Source organism: Bos indicus, chromosome 6 (genome assembly GCF_029378745.1).
Source record: "Bos indicus isolate NIAB-ARS_2022 breed Sahiwal x Tharparkar chromosome 6, NIAB-ARS_B.indTharparkar_mat_pri_1.0, whole genome shotgun sequence".
Lineage (NCBI taxonomy): Eukaryota > Metazoa > Chordata > Mammalia > Artiodactyla > Bovidae > Bos > Bos indicus.
Genome location: NC_091765.1, coordinates 30742374 through 30760275, shown reverse-complemented (window position 1 = coordinate 30760275; position 17902 = coordinate 30742374). Strand labels below are relative to the sequence as shown.

General features: G+C 35.3%; 1 protein-coding gene across 10 annotated transcripts in view; it reads left to right on the top strand.

Annotated features, from left to right (window-relative positions):
* The window catches only part of PDLIM5 (PDZ and LIM domain 5), a 402175-nt gene that overhangs the window by 309393 nt on the left and 74880 nt on the right, over window positions 1–17902 (top strand). For 4 of the 10 annotated variants that reach the window (XM_070790876.1, XM_070790875.1, XM_019962445.2 and 1 more), the window contains 2 exons: window positions 4675–4847; window positions 5198–5234. In XM_070790876.1, coding sequence (XP_070646977.1) covers window positions 4675–4847; window positions 5198–5234 — 210 coding nt within the window. Of the gene's footprint in view, window positions 1–1797; window positions 1813–4346; window positions 4365–4674; window positions 4848–5197; window positions 5235–5774; window positions 6921–17902 lie in introns of those variants that run through there. The other 6 variants (XM_070790879.1, XM_070790877.1, XM_019962444.2 and 3 more) reach the window with 4 other exon arrangements.

Here is a 17902-nt window from a genome sequence, read left to right as displayed (position 1 = left end):
AGGTTATTTTCCAGAACTGTTTCTCTGCTATTTGAAGTGTCAAGGCAGAGGAGAGAGTACTTTTCATTGAATAAGAAGGCTTAGAGAAGAGTAAATACCCATAAATTACTGAGATTAACTTAATCCTGTGTCTCACCCCCCACTCAGCAAAACTCAGCCCTCTATTGAGTTTATGACACTGACTTTGATGTGGAAATACAGCTTAGCTTCACTGTACAGTCTTAGCATTCAAAGTGGTAGGCACTTTTTCTTACTATATTTATAATGAATTTTTACTTACTCTGACTAAACTTTATTGTAGTAGAATTGATTGAACAATGTGTTGAGAAACTATATAGAGTTAGTACTTGTCTTCTTTATATATAATGGAATATGAATATATTTGTTTTTAATGATCCGATACTTAATAGGCTATGTGAATGAATTTTATTTTCCCTCTTTAGATGTTATTAACCTAGTTCTTTTACCATATATCAGACATGTCTTTCTGGGCAGTAATTATGCTGCTGCTAATATAGTACTCTGGAGTTCCTACAAATCACTTCTAAACTTCCTGGGATTTGCTTGTGCATGAGGGCTGTGGTAATAACAGGGGAGAGTATGAAAATTGAGTAATAGCCCATTATTAATGACCCACTGCTTCATATGTCTTTCATCACAATCACTACATTTTAAAAAATAAGAGGAAATTTTCAAAAGTGTATCATTCACTTGTAATGTATAGTTCAGAATAATTCATCTGAGAAGACTATACTTGTTAATATATACTTGTTATATTATGTGAGAATGACAGATTTTCTTAGTCTGCTCTAATTTTTAAAGTGATTTTAAAATGATCTGTTTCTATATCTGACATCTAATTTATATTTTAATCTCTGACTTTTGTTAGCCACATTGTAGGATAAAATACATTTTATAGAAACCTAGAAAAAAATATTCGAGGCTTCCTGGTAGCTCAGTGGTAAAGCATCTGCCTGCAATGCAAGATATGCAGGTTTGATCCCTGGGTCAGCAAAATCCCTTGGAGAAAGAAATGGCAATTGACTCCAGTATTCTTGCCTGGGAAATCCCATGGACAGAGGAGCCTGGCAGGCTACAGTCCATGGGATTGCCAAAGACTCAGACACGACTTAGCAACTAAACAACAACAGCAAAGAAAATATTTTAAATATTAGATCTTTCTCTCTTGGTATTAGTAACTTGAGGCTTGCTGCTGCTGCTAAGTCGCTTCAGTCGTGTCCGACTCTGTGCGACCCCATAGATGGCAGCCCACCAGGCTCCCCCGTCCCTGGGATTCTCCAGACAAGAACACTGGAGTGGGTTGCCATTTCCTTCTCCAATGCATGAAAGTGAAAAGTGAAAGTGAAGTCGCTCAGTCGTGTCCGACTCTTAGCGACCTCATGGACTGCAGCCCACCAGGCTCCTCTGTCCATGGGATTTTCCAGGCAAGAGTACTGGAGTGGGGTGCCATTGCTTGATCTAGCATTAATACACAAATTATTTTTCAGTGTTTTTGGAAACAAGCAGCATAGATAAAACTGTTATCCAAATAATAACAATGTGATAGAATTTCAACTAACACTTGTTCATTTTTGTTTGTCTGCCTTTTACATAATTATTTTGAAGCATGATGTTTGGTGTAGCATCTTAATTTTCATGTAAATTCAGTGTTTTGAATTTTGTTATTTCATTTTTTTCTTCTTTTTTGGCCTCATCTGTGTTTTCCATCATCCTGGGAACTTCAATGTCTTTTCCCTTCTGTCACATCTTTTTTTGTGTGTATTATTCCTCCTTCAGTAACCCTGGCACCGTGTAAGTACCTAATCACTGGTTTCTTTCTAATTTTCATCATTGTCTCTGTAACTTTTCATCTGGCTTTCAACTTAACACCATCAGCAAATTTTATCAGTTTCTTCTCATTGCTTAGCATTTTCAGATATGCTGAGGAAACTAGGAAACTTGTTTTTCATGTCAGAGAACTTCATATGAATTAGTGGGTGTGTTTAGCAAATCCATACTTCTGCAGTGGAAAAACTTGTCTTCAGAAAGATGGATAGGTATTATAGACAGCAGATACTGGAGTCAGAGATGTAGGTTTAATATTTTTTTAAAAATTTGAATAAACTTGCTACTTTTAATGTCTATTTTGAAATAAATTACTTGCTCTTGATAGTATGTTCTATCCCAAATGAATTTTAAAAATAAAACTCATATTATTCCCTTATTTAATCATAATCATAAGAGTCTAGAGTGTCAAAGCCAGTAAATGTTTAGAAACTTTCTATCACTTAACATAGAATGTAAGCCATGGTGAATGTCACAGAGTCTGAGAAGTGGTATACTTTTCCAAGTGTGTCGTAGCTAGAAAATATTCTTAAGTGGTGTCATTCTATTAATCTTAGTGTCTTAGTTAGACATTTTTTTCTTTTGTATGTTTATAACCCAAACCTTTTATAGAGGATTAAAATACCTGCAGCTGGCACCATTTAAGAGTAAACAACAATTACTGATTATAGAGAAATTTAAAACTGTAAGTTTAGTAGCTTAAAAATAGTTTTTCAAATAATTGCATAAGATAAAGTATTGCCTGTTTAGGAATCTGTCAATGTATTTATGAAATAATGTTATTTTCTAATTTAAAAAATTATTTATAAAAGAACTAGGAGATTTTATTCACTATTAGTAAAAGGTGTTTCAGGTATTTCACTTCCAGGTTATTGAAATTTTATCATAAATAATTTGAATTACTATTAAACATAATCATTAAATATTAATAGTATTAAAATGCTATTATTAGTATTATATATAATACTATTTTGTTACGTATATATAGATGATTTATATACATCCATAAATATATATATTCCTATAGCCCACCAGGCTCTTCTGTCCACAGAATTCTCCAGGCAAGAATGTTGGAATGGGTATCCATTCCCTTCCCAACCCAGGGATGGAACCAGGGTCTCCTGCATTGCAGGCAGATTCTTTACCATCTGAGCCATCAGGGAAGCCCTAGATGACTTATAGTCTTAGAATATGCATTGCAGATAATTTTTTTGTAATCATAAAAGAACACCATTATGTGATTACTTTTTGTTACCTACTCCGGGAAACATTTTACCTACTTTACCTATCTTATTATTTCTCAAAACAACCCTTTAAGGTAGATAAAATCCCCATTTCTTAGAAGGGAAATATTGAAACTTGTAGAAGTTAAATGACTTGCATAAAATGTATACTGAGTAGAAGATTATGCTTAGAACTATTGTCTGACCGCACAGCTAGTGTTAACGTTAATTCTGTCATGTCACTGGGGCAGAAATGTGTACTGTGACAGGTTTTGATCGTATCCCTGTTAAAACGACAGCAGTCGTGTGGCATTCTGATAGCAGTAGGATTTTCTAGCAGTGAGTTAATCTAACAGGTGTTTCCATGCATATCTGACACTCTGAGGGTACTTTTTCTGCTTGGATCTTGTGCTGGGTGTCTGCTAGTCCATACTCAGGTTCCTATTTCTCTTCTGAATTGAAACTCAAAACTCATTAGTATTTATCCTACGTTGCCTGGAGATGTTGAGAAGGGGGAGTATTTATAAAGTTACCTAGATCTTAAAGTGTTATAATAATGTACATTGTAAATTCCTTAATATTTATGCTTTCTTAATAGAAAAATGAATATTCTTAGCAAACCTAAGGTTCTTGAACTCTGTAGTTTGCAAATCCCTTTCATATATATTATTTCATTTAACCCTGAAGACAGTGCTACTTTGTTCATATTTTTATTTTATAAATGAAAAAATTGAGACTCAGTGAGATTGACTTGTCCAAAATTATGTATTTGAAAAGTCACAGAGCCATGATTTGTATCTTGGTCTTTTGATAAATATTTCGTTTGTTTCCATTTCATTTGTGTAACACTACATCTCTTCACATTGATGATCCTGCACCTAACTTTGTTTAGGGTGAGGGATATCTGTACACATAAATGAGAATACTATAGAAAATAACAGTTCTGACCCTTTTCAAAATTGTGTTTTGAATTGCTGATTCGGCCTGTACTAAATTAAATTATTCCTGGCTCTTGGGCCTAGTGAGGAAATGATCATTTAATTTTGTGAAAGCCAACACATTTTAGTAGCATAGGGGTATTTAACCATGCTTGGGAATATAATTCACATCTGTTTTGTTAGCCAGAAGATGAATAATACAAGTAATTTTGAATTGTTTGATTTTAATTACTGTGGACTTTGCAATTTCTTATTATTTTCCTTCTTTTCTTATTCTTTTCTTTTCCTTTTCTGCATGTTGGAAATCTCTCTTCTGCTGCCTTCTTCTGTCAATTAAAAGGAAAATCCCACCCAAACGGTAACCTTTCTGTTGAATAGATATTTATACTATAATTTTATGTTATCATATAAGTACCTTTTTTAAAACTTAAAAAGCCTAGTATACTTTTTAAAAGGATGCTTTTTTTTTTTTAAGAAAAAGATGTGAGTATGCCTGAAAGACATGACTGAGCATATACATGTATGTCGCACATACTTGAAAAAAGCAAAATATACAAAAGGAACATTGAGGCTTAAATGTATAACTTGTAAATAATATGGGAGAGGATATTTTAGCCTTAATGTAATTAAAAATATTTTAATTTTTGTTTTTTCCTTCTTAACCCTAGCCCACCAAGAAAACACATTATGGATCGTAATACCGAGTTTTATCACATACCTACTCACAGCGATGCGAGCAAGAAGAGACTGATTGAGGATACTGAAGACTGGCGTCCGAGGACTGGAACGACTCAGTCTCGTTCTTTCCGAATCCTTGCCCAGATCACTGGGACTGAACATCGTAAGTAAATAGCTAGGGATTCTATTGGATGAATATTTTTTTTTGCCACAGAGAGTAGCATTTAGACTGCTCGACAGTTACTGGGAAATAGTAATATTCCTGAAACAGTTTGCTTTTAAATTATGCCTAGTGGTACTGTAAATAAGTAACCAGCCTAGAAGAGTTATGTTAAAAAAGTATAGAAATATTAATAGTTGTAGTACTGACTACAGTACAGTCAATAACAGTATAGTGATATAGGAATTTTTTAGTGGCTCTGGTAACTTAACCGTTTGATATTAATTGATAAAGGTAATTGCGTAAAAGTTTAAAAAGCTAACTGATATTGGACATTGCTTATTTTATTTCAGTGAAAGAGTCTGAAGCTGATAATACAAAGAAAGCAAAGTAAGTGGTGCATTTTTTGGTAAATTGAATGCTTTCCTTTTATGAATGGTCTCTGTTTTTGTTTTCCACCTTTTCAAAGGAATAGTATGGCGTTTTGTCTTTACAACTAGGGGCTTAACTTGGGTGCCTTTTGTGGTACTTAAATACACGATTTAGAGGTTTTTAATTTAGTTGATAATGTCTGAATTTTTTGTTTGCGGCCTGTTTTCTTCAGTATTGAAGTAAGTGGGCAGAAGGGTATATTTGGGGGTGCTTTGCTAACACTGCAGATCTCTGTGAATGAGTTCATGTGTCTTGCAGTTGCTTCATTTGGGGAACAAAGATTGAAGTTTCCAAGAGGGCTCTATAGATTAATTTCCATATTTCTAAAAATGCTCTACCCTTAAAATCTTTGCTATTAAATCAAACAGCTCTGTGAGACTAAGCTTTTAGAAGGCATGTTTTCTGCATGGTGATCTAAATGTAGAAACTTTTCTTTCTCTTTCTTACAACTCTTCTATCAATCTCTTTTTCTTTTTTCTTTTCTTTTTATTTCCACAGGGAAAAGATACCCCTTCACGTCTTTAGTCCCAAATACACAAAATTACGTGACTGGCACCATGAAGTTTCAGCACGTGCTCTTAACGTACAGTGATTTCTGAGGCTTGCCCCCACTCCCCCAGCAGGCAGCACATACCTTTTCATTCACTTGTTCTTTTTCTCCAACTTCTTAGCCTAATCTGTATTAAATTTGCCTTATGAAAGAAAAAATAGAACCTTTCTATACTTTTCTAACCATTTCCTGCTATTTCGAAAACGAGGAGGATAAACATGTTTTGTGCTATTTGGTAGCCCACAAATGTTAAACCAAGAGAGAACAGTAAGGAGCTAGACTGATTCAATGGATTTACATGTGTTTTTATTGTTTTTATGGGAGTAACCTTGGAAAAGGAATTCTTTTCGTAAGTGCAATTGGGTTGGTTGGTTGAAGCTTAAGTGAAAATAATGTCCTTGTGTAACTGGGAAAATATTTTCTTTATCTTATTACATTTCCCAAGGTTACTTTAAAGTTCATTATTATGTAATGTTCAGAGTAGGTTGTAAACGCTTCTAAGTAAGCAAATACAGAGGCAAGATAAATAGAAATGACTTTATTAGAATAAATAGAGTTTGTTATAATTTGGGTATGTTTTAAAGGAAGAGCTATTGAGGATGGCTGTCTGAAGAGCAGGAGGCCCAGATTTGGCTCCTAAAAAAAGGAAAGAAGAGATTTCTGCTTCTATTTGCAGTGGGGAAATAAAGTGCTCTTTTGGTTGGTTAGTTTAAAAATCCTATTTTCTACCAAAGGAAGTATCTCTAAGCTGGTGGATACATTTAGGGTATAAACAACTTCTAGGTATTAACTAGTAACATGTAGACAAGATAGCTTTGCTTTATTTCTAAAACAGGGTAAATGAACATAAAATAAATTGCAATATGAATGATTCTTTACATGACATCAGAGAAATAGTTTCCTTAGTGATATAAATAATTGTGCGTTGTTGCTCTTTCTAGGAATCTCTGTTTTGGGAGATAACATGCACGCTAAATATCTGACCAGAAATGCTTTCTATCTTGTAATATAATGTATTATATATTAGATTAAATTCAATAATGAATGCGTTTTGAAGTTTGGAAAAGTATTGTAATAAAGTTGCCTTTAACTTAGCTTTGTAGTTGTTTTCTGTTTCCTTGAAGTCAGTAACAAACTCTCTAGACTTTACAGTACCACTTGGGTAAAATAAGTATTTCTCTTGATTTAATTTGGAATATGTTTTTTTAATTTTTTGAGATTGCTAAAATGTGAGCATAGAATATGACAAAGATACATATTTTTTCTGTGCATTGTTACATTATTTTATATAACATCTTTTGTGAGAAACACGTAAGAATAGGTTGGGGCACAACATAGAATTAGGCTTTGTGTGAAAATTATTGCTGAAGCATCTTTGTCTTCAATCAAGGTTCTATTTTTATTTTTCCAGGTATTCTTGATTTTAATGTCATTGTAGGATAGAGAAACTGCCTCATAATTTGGAGAAACTCACATTAATTTCAGTTAGTGATTACTGTTTAAAATAACACATGTATACTAATTAAATAATTTTCTATTAAAGAAAAAAAAAAAAAGAGTTGTAACAACCAAAAAAAAAAAAAAAATTTGGCATGCCAAATGTGTTTTTAAAAATAATTCTAGGATTTATCTGTGTTCATTTGTACTACAGTACTTTTCTTTCTTTTAATTGTATCAGTTCTTCAGATACTGCTTATGATTTTATGTCTCTGACATCAATCCCAGTTGCTACTGTGTCTCTGGCTTCTATAAGAAAACATATTTTCTTAGGCCATGTTTTCATATACCCTATAATTCTTCACTAATCTCAGGAGATGATGCTTGAAAAAAAAATTCTTGTGAAAGTGAATGGTCTTGGCTAGAGTAAACATGGTATCTTAAAAGAATCAGATTTCTAGAATAAACTTCAGAGTTTAGAGAAAGAGCTACTAGAAAGAGAGTTTTAGGTAAATAAAATAATTTTCCCTTAATAAAAAAAAAGAGAACATGTGTATGTAAAACCATATAACTTGAAATAGGTACCATTGAAAATTAGAGTTTTAATACCATACCTAATTAAAAATAAAATAATGTCTCATTGAAACCATAGATTTAGATAAATGGAATGATCCATGAGTATGCGGGTAAATGTTCAGCCAGGATCGCAAAGGACATTCTGTTTGACCCTGTCAGAGGTTGAATTCCTGTGCTCAGTTAATCTCCTGGGACATCTTATATTCCAAGCTTAAAAGCTAGCCAAAAATTATAAAAACGTCTTGCAAAAATATTGTTGTAAGTCTAGTGACCTAATTTATAGCTTGTTTTTGTTTGCCTCTCTTCAACAGACTTTCTTTATCAACAGGCTTGTTTTTCATGTAAAATTGGAAATGTTACTTTTAAGAATTTTCACCATTTTTTTCTTTTAATATTTTAACAGCCAGAAGCTAGAATGACTCCCACATAGTCAATCTTTTTTTTGTTGTTAATACCTTGAAAAACAATTATTTGTGGAAACAGAAACCTACTCATTTTGTACATTCTTATGCCCTTTGGGAAAACTCAGATAAAAACAGTCCTAGAGAGCTTGTTTAGTAAAAGTTGTGATGTTAAGAGAGTTTTCTTTTATTCATGTTTTTGTTTTTCAGAAATGTGGGATGAATTGATTTCCCCAAATAATTTTGCAATTGTTATAGTTGCCAGTGTATATTTAAAATATTATAAATTTTAAATATTTATTTGTTGCCTACTTTCATTCTTTCACATGAGTAGTTACTGAATACTTGAATCCCTAGCACATAGCACCCTGTGCTAGGGATTTAGGAGTCAATAGCAGATAAATATGTAAACAAGATCATCTGTGATAATTAAGTTACCAAGATAGTAAGTTAATATAAAGGAAATCTGGTTTAGGCAGGGTGGGATCACTTAAATTGTTTGGATGGACAGGGGAGCCTGGCAAAGAGTTGGACGTGACTTGAGCGCCTTATCACACATGTACACATTGAGGAGATGACCTTAATGGCATTCCCTGAAGGGGAAAAAGGTGTCAGCCAGGTGATTTTTTGACTTGGGATGAGTGCTCAAGACAGAGGAAACAAGTGTGAGAACCCCAAAGTGGAAGGAAGCAGAGCAAGTATACAAAACAGAAAGAACGGTGTGGCCAGAATGTGGTATGTGAGGGGGGAAGCATGATACAAAACATAACTCTTAATCCATATAGACAAATAAAATGTGTTCCCAATACTGTCCACAGCATTTTATTTTTTTGTTTGTTTGTTTGTTTGTTTTGCCCACAGCATTTTATATGGGAAGTTTAAAGGTGATTATCATACCTGAACACTTTCAAGTAAAATTAGGAAATGAAGAATCAGGGAGGTAATCAACTTTCTAAATAAAGTTTACTCCACATACTTAGTGCCAGCCCTGATCAATGTAATGCATTTCCCATTGAGATCTATTGAAGATGAAAAAAGGGAGACACTAATGTATCTTGTAACGTATTTGTAGGGAACAGAATGCCCCAGAACACACATAAAGTCACTTAAAAACAGAACTTTTATGTATAGAAATGTGGCATATAATGCTCTGTTCATATTTTAGTGATGACTTTGACAGCTTAGTCCTCTGTGAAAAACTGTCTTGGTTTTCACACATCATTGCAGCTGCAGACATCGCTTGTTCCAAGCCTTCCTGGAGCTGCCCACCGGCAGTGAAGCGATTGGAGGGAGGGTGGGGAGGAAGCCTGGCCGTCGCAGCACAGGTAGGGCTGAACTGGAGGGTACATGCTAGCTCTGTTACATCTCAGGTTGAACCTCACTTGTATCTGTTCTCTTCAGTGTGGTTCTGGTCTTCACCTTCTCATCGTTCGTTCTGGGACACTTCTCATTGCTTCTCTTTACATCACAGACCAGATTACAAACACCATTTAGGGAAATCATTAGTGAAAGATCAGTTTAGGGCAGCCTGAAACGTGTGGAATTCAAAACAAAGATATGTTTACTTTTCTCTGCCTTGAGGAAAGGATGTCTATTTGCCAATTGCATCAGAAATACCCTGGGAGTAATAAGTAGGTAAAGGTATTTCTATTATAAATAACTTTTATTTCCTACCTTAGTGTTTGTAGTGTTTTATTTTTTATCCTTGAAATAAAGCAGGTTTACTGGCAAAAAAAAAAAAAGGAGAAAGTAATCAGATATAATCAGGACTATAGGAATGAATTAGTGAAATAAGCTTCAAAACAAAAAAATATTAACTGAATAAATGTGATAAGATCTTGTAACTAATAAACAGTACTTAATAAATTTTTTATAATTTTCCATATGGAACATTTTAGAATCAAATGTATTAGCCACATAATACGTTTTATTTGAACACTTCTGCTGTTTCCTTTACGTCTTTAAGGTGTGAAAGTGAAAGTCACTTGGTCGTGTCCGACTCTTTGCGACCCCATGGATTATACGGTCTATGGAGTTCTCTAGGCCAGAATACTGGAGTGGGTAGCCTTCCCTTCTCCAGGGAATTTTCCCAACCCAAGGATCGAACCCAGGTCTCCTGCATTACAGGCAGATTCTTTCTTTCTTTTTTTTTTTAGACTAGTCAAGTGCAGTAGTGAGAAGGGGGGAAGAGTAGAATGAGGAGTTCGATCTGTAACTGACTGTGAACAATCAATTGAGATAACTCACTACCTTCGGACCAGCCCAGGCAGATTCTTTACCAGCTGAGCCACAAGGGACATCTTTAAAAATTTACCTCTAATTCTTCTCTCCTGGGAGGGATACTGCAGCTGAATGGCCTTTGGAAATGTATGAGATAAACGGAGATCTCACAAGGACAGGAGGGTGCTACTGGGGGGCCAAGGGAAGAAGTGTCTTCTAGTGCTGTGAATAATTCCACAGAACCAAGCATCATCTTCCCAAAAGACCAGTGGAATGCCACTGAGAACAGTGGGGCGAGTGCAAATGTTTCTCTTCCAAGATCTTATTCTACCTGCCACTGTAGCCACAGGTTCTAACCCACAGTGCCCCCCCACCCCACTTCCTTTTCTAATTTGTGTTATGGATATTTGTCTACATATCCTACATCTCCAACCAGAATTTGAGCTCCTTGAATACAAAAGTCTTAGTGAAACATAAATTGAAGGGAATAGGCATTCTAATAGGCATGCTGTTTCTTCCTAGACATTTATACATAAATGTATATGTAAATATAAATATTTAAGTATATAAATATAGTTGTTCTCTGAACAGTGTAGGGAGTTAGGGGTGCCAACCTCCTGTACAGTAAAAAATACACAGATAACTTTACAGTCAGCCCTCCTCTTCTGTGGTTCTGCATTCTTGGATTCAGCCAAGATAGATTGGGTAGTACTACAGTATGTATTTAGTTAAAAAAAAAAAAATCCACTTGTAAGTGGACCAGTGCAGTTCAGATTCGTGTGTTCAAGGGCAACTGTATATAAATAAACAAATTCTATTTGCAAGTGGGTGTTTACAGTGTAAACGTCATCTCTAGTGAACTACTTAGTCCGCTGAGGCTGCCATAAGAAAATATCCAGACCTGATGACTTAAACAACAGAAATTAATTTTCTCACAGTTTCAAAAGCTAGAAGTCCGAGACCAAGGTGCTCCAGGGTAGGTGTCTGCTGCCGCATGCCATGTCCGGCTGAAAGCTGGCCAGCGTGTCTCTTGTCCTTGCATGGCCTTTGCTCTGTGGACTAGTGAAAAGCGCGAGCTCTGGGTGCCTGTCTCTTGTGTTTCTTTAAGGAGACCAGTCATCTTGGATTAGAACCTCAATTGTCATGACCTCATTTAACCTTAATTACCTCCTTATAAACCCTGTCTCAAAAATACTGTTGCATTAGGTGTTAGGGCTTCAACGTGAATTTAGAGGAAGGACACAATTCAGTCCATAATACACACCAGCTGCCTTTCTATACGAATATTCATTTTGACAAATTAGCATTTAGAAAAAGCTATTCTAAAGTAAAGTCACTGACTTAGACCCAGTTGAAGTACTGTTGTTACCTCTGTTGTGATCGTCCTTTTCTGACCGGCATACTAAGTGTTTGTCTCCATGTCCTATATCCATAACTAGAGTGTAAGCTCCTTGAACACAAGCTTTTTGTGTTCCTCACCACCCCCGTATTTGGCTCTAATTAGCAATAACTAATGGTACCAATTATATATAATTGCATATTCCTCCAATTCTCTGTTCAGTTTTAGAGAAATTGTTTGCAACAGGTTTTACGTAACTTTTACTTGCGTGAAAATTCAGAATAAGGTCAAAGCTTCATAAAAATATCAAGGAATTAATATCTATAGTGAGGATAAGGGAGAGCCATACCTAAGCTGCTCGGAAGGAGAATTGTTTTGCTATGGGCAATCTAACTGGCAAAAGTAGATGCTCTTCCCTTGTTATTATCTGTTGAATAGTTGTGGAAGATATTAAATGAACATTTGTTTGTTAATCCATGTTCCCTTCTGGTTTTGGTCTGTTTTAACATGAATAACTCCATGACTCCTGTGAGGTGACAATACATGACTGTTAGAAATAGGCATGTGAAATGCTTAATGCTCTGATTGGAAAAGCCAACAGAAATTTTATCATTATGAAGGAAATGTTTCAAGTTAAAAGTATAATCTAAAACACTAATTAAAAAAAAAATTCAGCCTCCATATTATCAGATGTACTGAAAGCTAATATTAATATGTGGCTGACCATAATAGAGAATTATTGAAGGCCATAGAAAATTTTATTTAAAGTTAATTCTTTTAGAATCATATACCTAAAATACATTGTGTCAAGCACCATACAAAGGATGATTTTTCTTGACTCACTATTTTCTCAGTTTCTACTATATGTAGTAAAATATTTTTCTAAAAATTAAAAATTTTTTATGCATGTATAGAAGATCCCCCGGAGAAGGGAATGGCTACCTACTCCATTATTCTTACCGGGAGAACTCCATGGACAGAGGAGCCTGCCAGGCTAGTCCATAGCGTGGTAAAGCTTCCAACAAGAGTGAGGGACTAATACTTTCACTCTCATAGGTCTACATAAATAAGTACAAAGTAGTATTTTGAGGGCTTCCCTCCTAGCTCGGTCAGTGAAGTATCTGCCTGCAGTGCAGGAGACCCAAGTTCTATTCCTGGATCAGGAAGATCCCTTGGAGAAGGTAGTGGCAACCCACTCCAGTATTTTTGCCTGGAGAATCCCATGGACAAAGGAGCCGGGTAGGTTACAATCCATGGGGTCGCAAGAGTCAGACACGACTTAGCGACTAAACCACCAAACCACCACCCAAGTAGTATTTTTAGTTTAGCGAAAAAGATTTCTAAAATTATCATGACCAAAACATACTTTCATTAGTCTTTGTTTTTTCTCTCTCTCTTGTTCAGGTAATGATGGGTTCTGATTTTTCACAGATTATGCTGAAGAATTAATGTGTGATGTAGTTTCCCAGTTTCTAAAGACTTAAATGTACTCGCCAAGGGAAGAGTGACTGCCTCTCCCTTTAGATAGAAAACAGTTCAAACTCCAGTCACCAGTTATATTACACAGAACTGAAGTGGTTATGGGGGGAAAAAATCTTCCAGACTGTCCCTTGGTACTAACTACATCCCTGTGATTTTCAGTTGAAGGCCATCAGAACAGATGTTACTTCTTAAACAGAAACTTGTCAGCTTTGTACATTCATTGAAAATTTAGACAGCAGAACCTACATACATTTTTCCAAACAGGCTCAATTTACAGCAAGTTTTTAAAACATTCTAGGTTGTTCACAGATATTCACAGGATCCACATAAAACAGATTTTTAAAAATTTATTTATTTATTTAGCCTCTCAGCTTGTGGGATCTTAGTTCCTTGATCAGGGATTAAACCGCAGCCCTCAGCAGTGAAAGTGTAGAAATAGATTAATGAAGAAACACAGTTTGCTAACCTGGGCATGTCTTCATTATTGCTGTTTCACAAATATGCTGGACTCTGTTGTATATTCTTATTAGGACATGTGTCATTTGAGTAAATTACCTAAAATTATTATTTAAAAACTACACAAAGAAATTAGGAATCATTTCCTTGGCTCATAATCTCACATGTTTTCATGAGGTTAAAATCAGGTTTGTCCCAAAACGCAGAACACAAAGACTTTCACAGCACAGTCTAATTTTTAAAAGCAAAAATGGAACGTTAATAACCAGATAGAATTGCTTAGCTGATAATATTATCATATGCATTCCTGCAAAGTATTGTGTTAACCTGGAAAAAAAGACCACAGGTTCAAAAATGGGTATATAACCAAATGGTAATTATTGTCTATTGCAAAATATGGGATGTTTGTAATTTATTTATCTCCTTTCATTTTCTACTAGTTGGTTATATTGTCCTACGGGCTTCCCTGGTGGCTCAGACAGTAAAGAACCCACCTGCAATGCGGGAGACCTGGGTTTGATCCCTGGGTCAGGAAGATCCCCTGGAGGAGGGCATGGCAAGCCACACCAGTTTTCTTGCCTGGAGAATCCGATGGATAGAGGAACCTGGCGGGCTATAGTCCATGGGGTTGGAAAGAGTCAGACACGACTGAATGACTAAGCACAGCACAGCACACATGCAAATACTGGTTTGATGACTATAATGTAAAAGTCGCCATCTATTGAACATAAGTAATTACTACACTTGAGCTCCTTGTGAGAAAAGTATATTATTGAAGCAAGAAACATAGTTCCATGTACTCTGTTTTCACACACAGATTGTTTAATTTTCTATATAATTATGGAAATACTTGAATACTTTTTCCAAATTTAACTGTGAAGACTAATATTTATGAAGTTGTTTCATGAAAATCAGTGTTTGTAATAAGCAAGCATTGACTTTCAAAGTACAGAATGTGCACTAAGTTCTTTAGAAGTTTTATCAGACTAGCAGTGCTTCTATTATGATGCTGTTTCAATAAATTCTTTTCTCTTAACCTTAAATAGTTCAAAATTATTTTATTGAATTAAATAAGAAAATATAAGGAACTTATTTTCTTAAAATTCAGTGTTAAAGACACTTCCTGCAGCTTACTTTTTTTAATTCAAAAGAAATTATAATTTAAAAAGATTAGGGGTAATGATAATAGTCTTCCCCATGATGGAAGACTTAATATTCTATCTTTGACTGCCATTCAGTTTTACATGTTTCCATCGCATTGAAAGTTTCAAAACCCCAAGTTTTTCTACCTTTATGTGAAGGTGTGTTTATTATGATGGTGAAGTGAAAATAGCTTAGTCGTGTCTATCTCTTTGTGACCCCATGGACTATACATATTCAGTCCCTGGAATTCTCCAGACCAGAATATTGGAGTGGGTAGCCATTCCCTTTTCCAGGGGATCTTCCCAACCCAGGATCAAACCTAGGTCTCCCGCATTGCAAGCAGATTCTTTACTGTCTGAACCACCAGGGAAGCCCAAGAATACTGGAATGGGTATGTGTTAGTCTCTCAGTTGTGTCCAACTCTTTGTGACCCCATGGACTGTGGCCTGCCAGGCTTCTCTGCCATGGAATTCTCCAGGCAAGACTATTGGAATGGGTAACCTAGCCCTTCTCCAGTGGATCTTCGTGACCCAGAAATCTAACTGGTGTCTCCTGCATTGCAGGCAGATTCTTTACCAGCTGAGCTACCAGGGATTTTATAAAAGGAAATTGAAATAATTTGTTGCATAGTATAGCATAAAACATATGATAGGTATGAACATTCACGTATGTCTTAATTTTCTTCTTCCTAGTCAAATTAAAGAACTGTTTTCAAGTTACATTATTCTTATGAGCAATCTTAATTGTCTATATTTTCTCTGTTGTATTTCTCTTTTTTATATCTATTAACAGGTATACATTGAGTGCTGCTTCTTTGTCCAATTTTGATATGTGTTCATCTCCCAATACATCTAATCTAATACTTCTGAAGAGTCTGTAATCATTTCTTTAAAGTTATGTTCAAGCTAGGACAACACCTCAACAATTTTTGAGTTAGTGTTACATATGTATTTTATCTTTTCACATATTTATTACTCTAATATCCTAATAATTCTAGGATAGGAAAAATGTTTGAGGATAAATTTCTGAAAGATTTTAATGGCTTCAGGTAGTTGTATGTCACTGTTCAGATAATGGGTAAACTGGAAGTTTTGATACAAAGAAGCAAGACTTTTAAGCGAAGTTGGTGTACTCAAACTTACCCTTTGCTTACAACAATGGAATCAAATATCTCTTGTTAATATCATCAGATCTCTTAGCAGTGATACAAGTAGGGATATTGAAGCAGTACCACAAACATGTTAAGAAAATGTACATACACATAATAGTCATTTAAATGTGAAAGATAAAACAACCAGACAGTGTTAATTTAAGAGATTAAAAAATGTTTAATGTATATATATATATATATAAAACATTGTCAAGGATTATTATTAAAATAATAAATGCTGGTTGTTGAAAGATATTAACAGGCAAACAAAAATCACTCAAACCCAGAAATAAATACCGAAGAAGTTTATGTTTGTTTATGTTCTGGAGAAGATTGAAGCCCAGGTAGGAAGTTTTTCTTAAGGTACTCCCTAATCCCTAAAATGGGCTTAAAACTCAGTATTCAAAAAACTAAGGTCATGGCACCATCACTTCATGGCATATAGATGGGGAGACAATGGAAACAGGGACAGACTTTCTTTTCTTGGGCTCCAAAATCACTGCAGATAGTGAATGCAGTCATAAAGGGTAAAAAGTCATTTGCTCCTTGGAAGAAAAGCTGTGACAAACCTAACAGCGTATCAAAAAACAGAGACATTACTTTACTGACAAAGGTCTGTCTAGTCAAAGCTATGATTTTTCCAGTAGTCATGTATCATGTGAGAGTTGGACCATAAGAAAGGCAGAGCGCCAAAGAATTGATGCTTTTGAACTGTGGTGTGGTGTTGGAGAAGACTCTTAAAAGTCCCTTGGACAGCAAGGAGATCCAACCAGTTCATCCTAAAGGAAATCAGTCCTGAATATTCATTGGAAGGACTGATGCTGAAGCTAAAGCTCCAATACTTCGGCTACCTCATGCGAAGAACTGATTGATTAGAAAAGACCCTGATGCTGGGAAAGATTGAAGGCAGGAGGAGAAGGGGATGACAGAGGATGAGATGGTTGGATGGTATCACTGACTCAATGGATATGAGTTTGAGCAAACTCCGGGAGATGGTGAAGGACAGGGAAGCCTGGCATGCTGTAGTCCTTGGGGTTACAAAGAGTTGGACACGACTGAGTGACTGAACAACAAATAGGCTATAAATCACTGAGAGAAAAAGACTAAGTATTTAGAGAACTTATGGATTTGCTAAGTAATATAATTTTTTTTTTAAAGTCTGGAGGATGGAGAAGAAAGTAGAACACTGGTAACAGAAAATATGGTGCTAGGTTTTAAAAAGGAAAAAGGTCTGCTTCTAAACTATAAATTAGTTTGAGCTTGAGGTCACATGAAAAAAAAGGCCTCGAAAGCATTCTTAAAAACCATCTAGTGAGCACTGAGATGAGGAGGGCAGGATTGCTGTGACCCAGAATTAAGTTCTGAAGAAACAGATCACACCCAATTAACCCATTTTGGATAGATTGGGGGAGATCTTAATTTTAACAGTTATCAAAAGCTTTTATGATCGTCTTGAATTTAATGATAAAATGAGGCTAATGATTATCAAGTAGATTCATAACAGGTTGAAGGAGTTTAATGAAAGGACATTGTTTGGAGATGAGTCAGTGGCTTGGATGAAGAACCCTTCTACAGCTGACTGCCTTAATTTGTAGCTAATATGAAGCAGGAAGGTATAGCAAGTATGTTTCATACCAGATCCTCCTCAATAATATATTGACATGTAGGAAAATGGACCAAATCTAGTTTTGTTTTTTTAAAGGAAGGAAAGAAATTTGATATGGTTACGTGCAGTTTAGATCAAATCATTTGCTCCTCTTGAACATATTGGGAGGAGTGGGATAAAGTTATCAAAAACAAATATCTGAAAAACTAGGGATTTTGGAGGAAAATGAACCCAATATGAGTTTGTCACGTCACATGGCCTCTGAA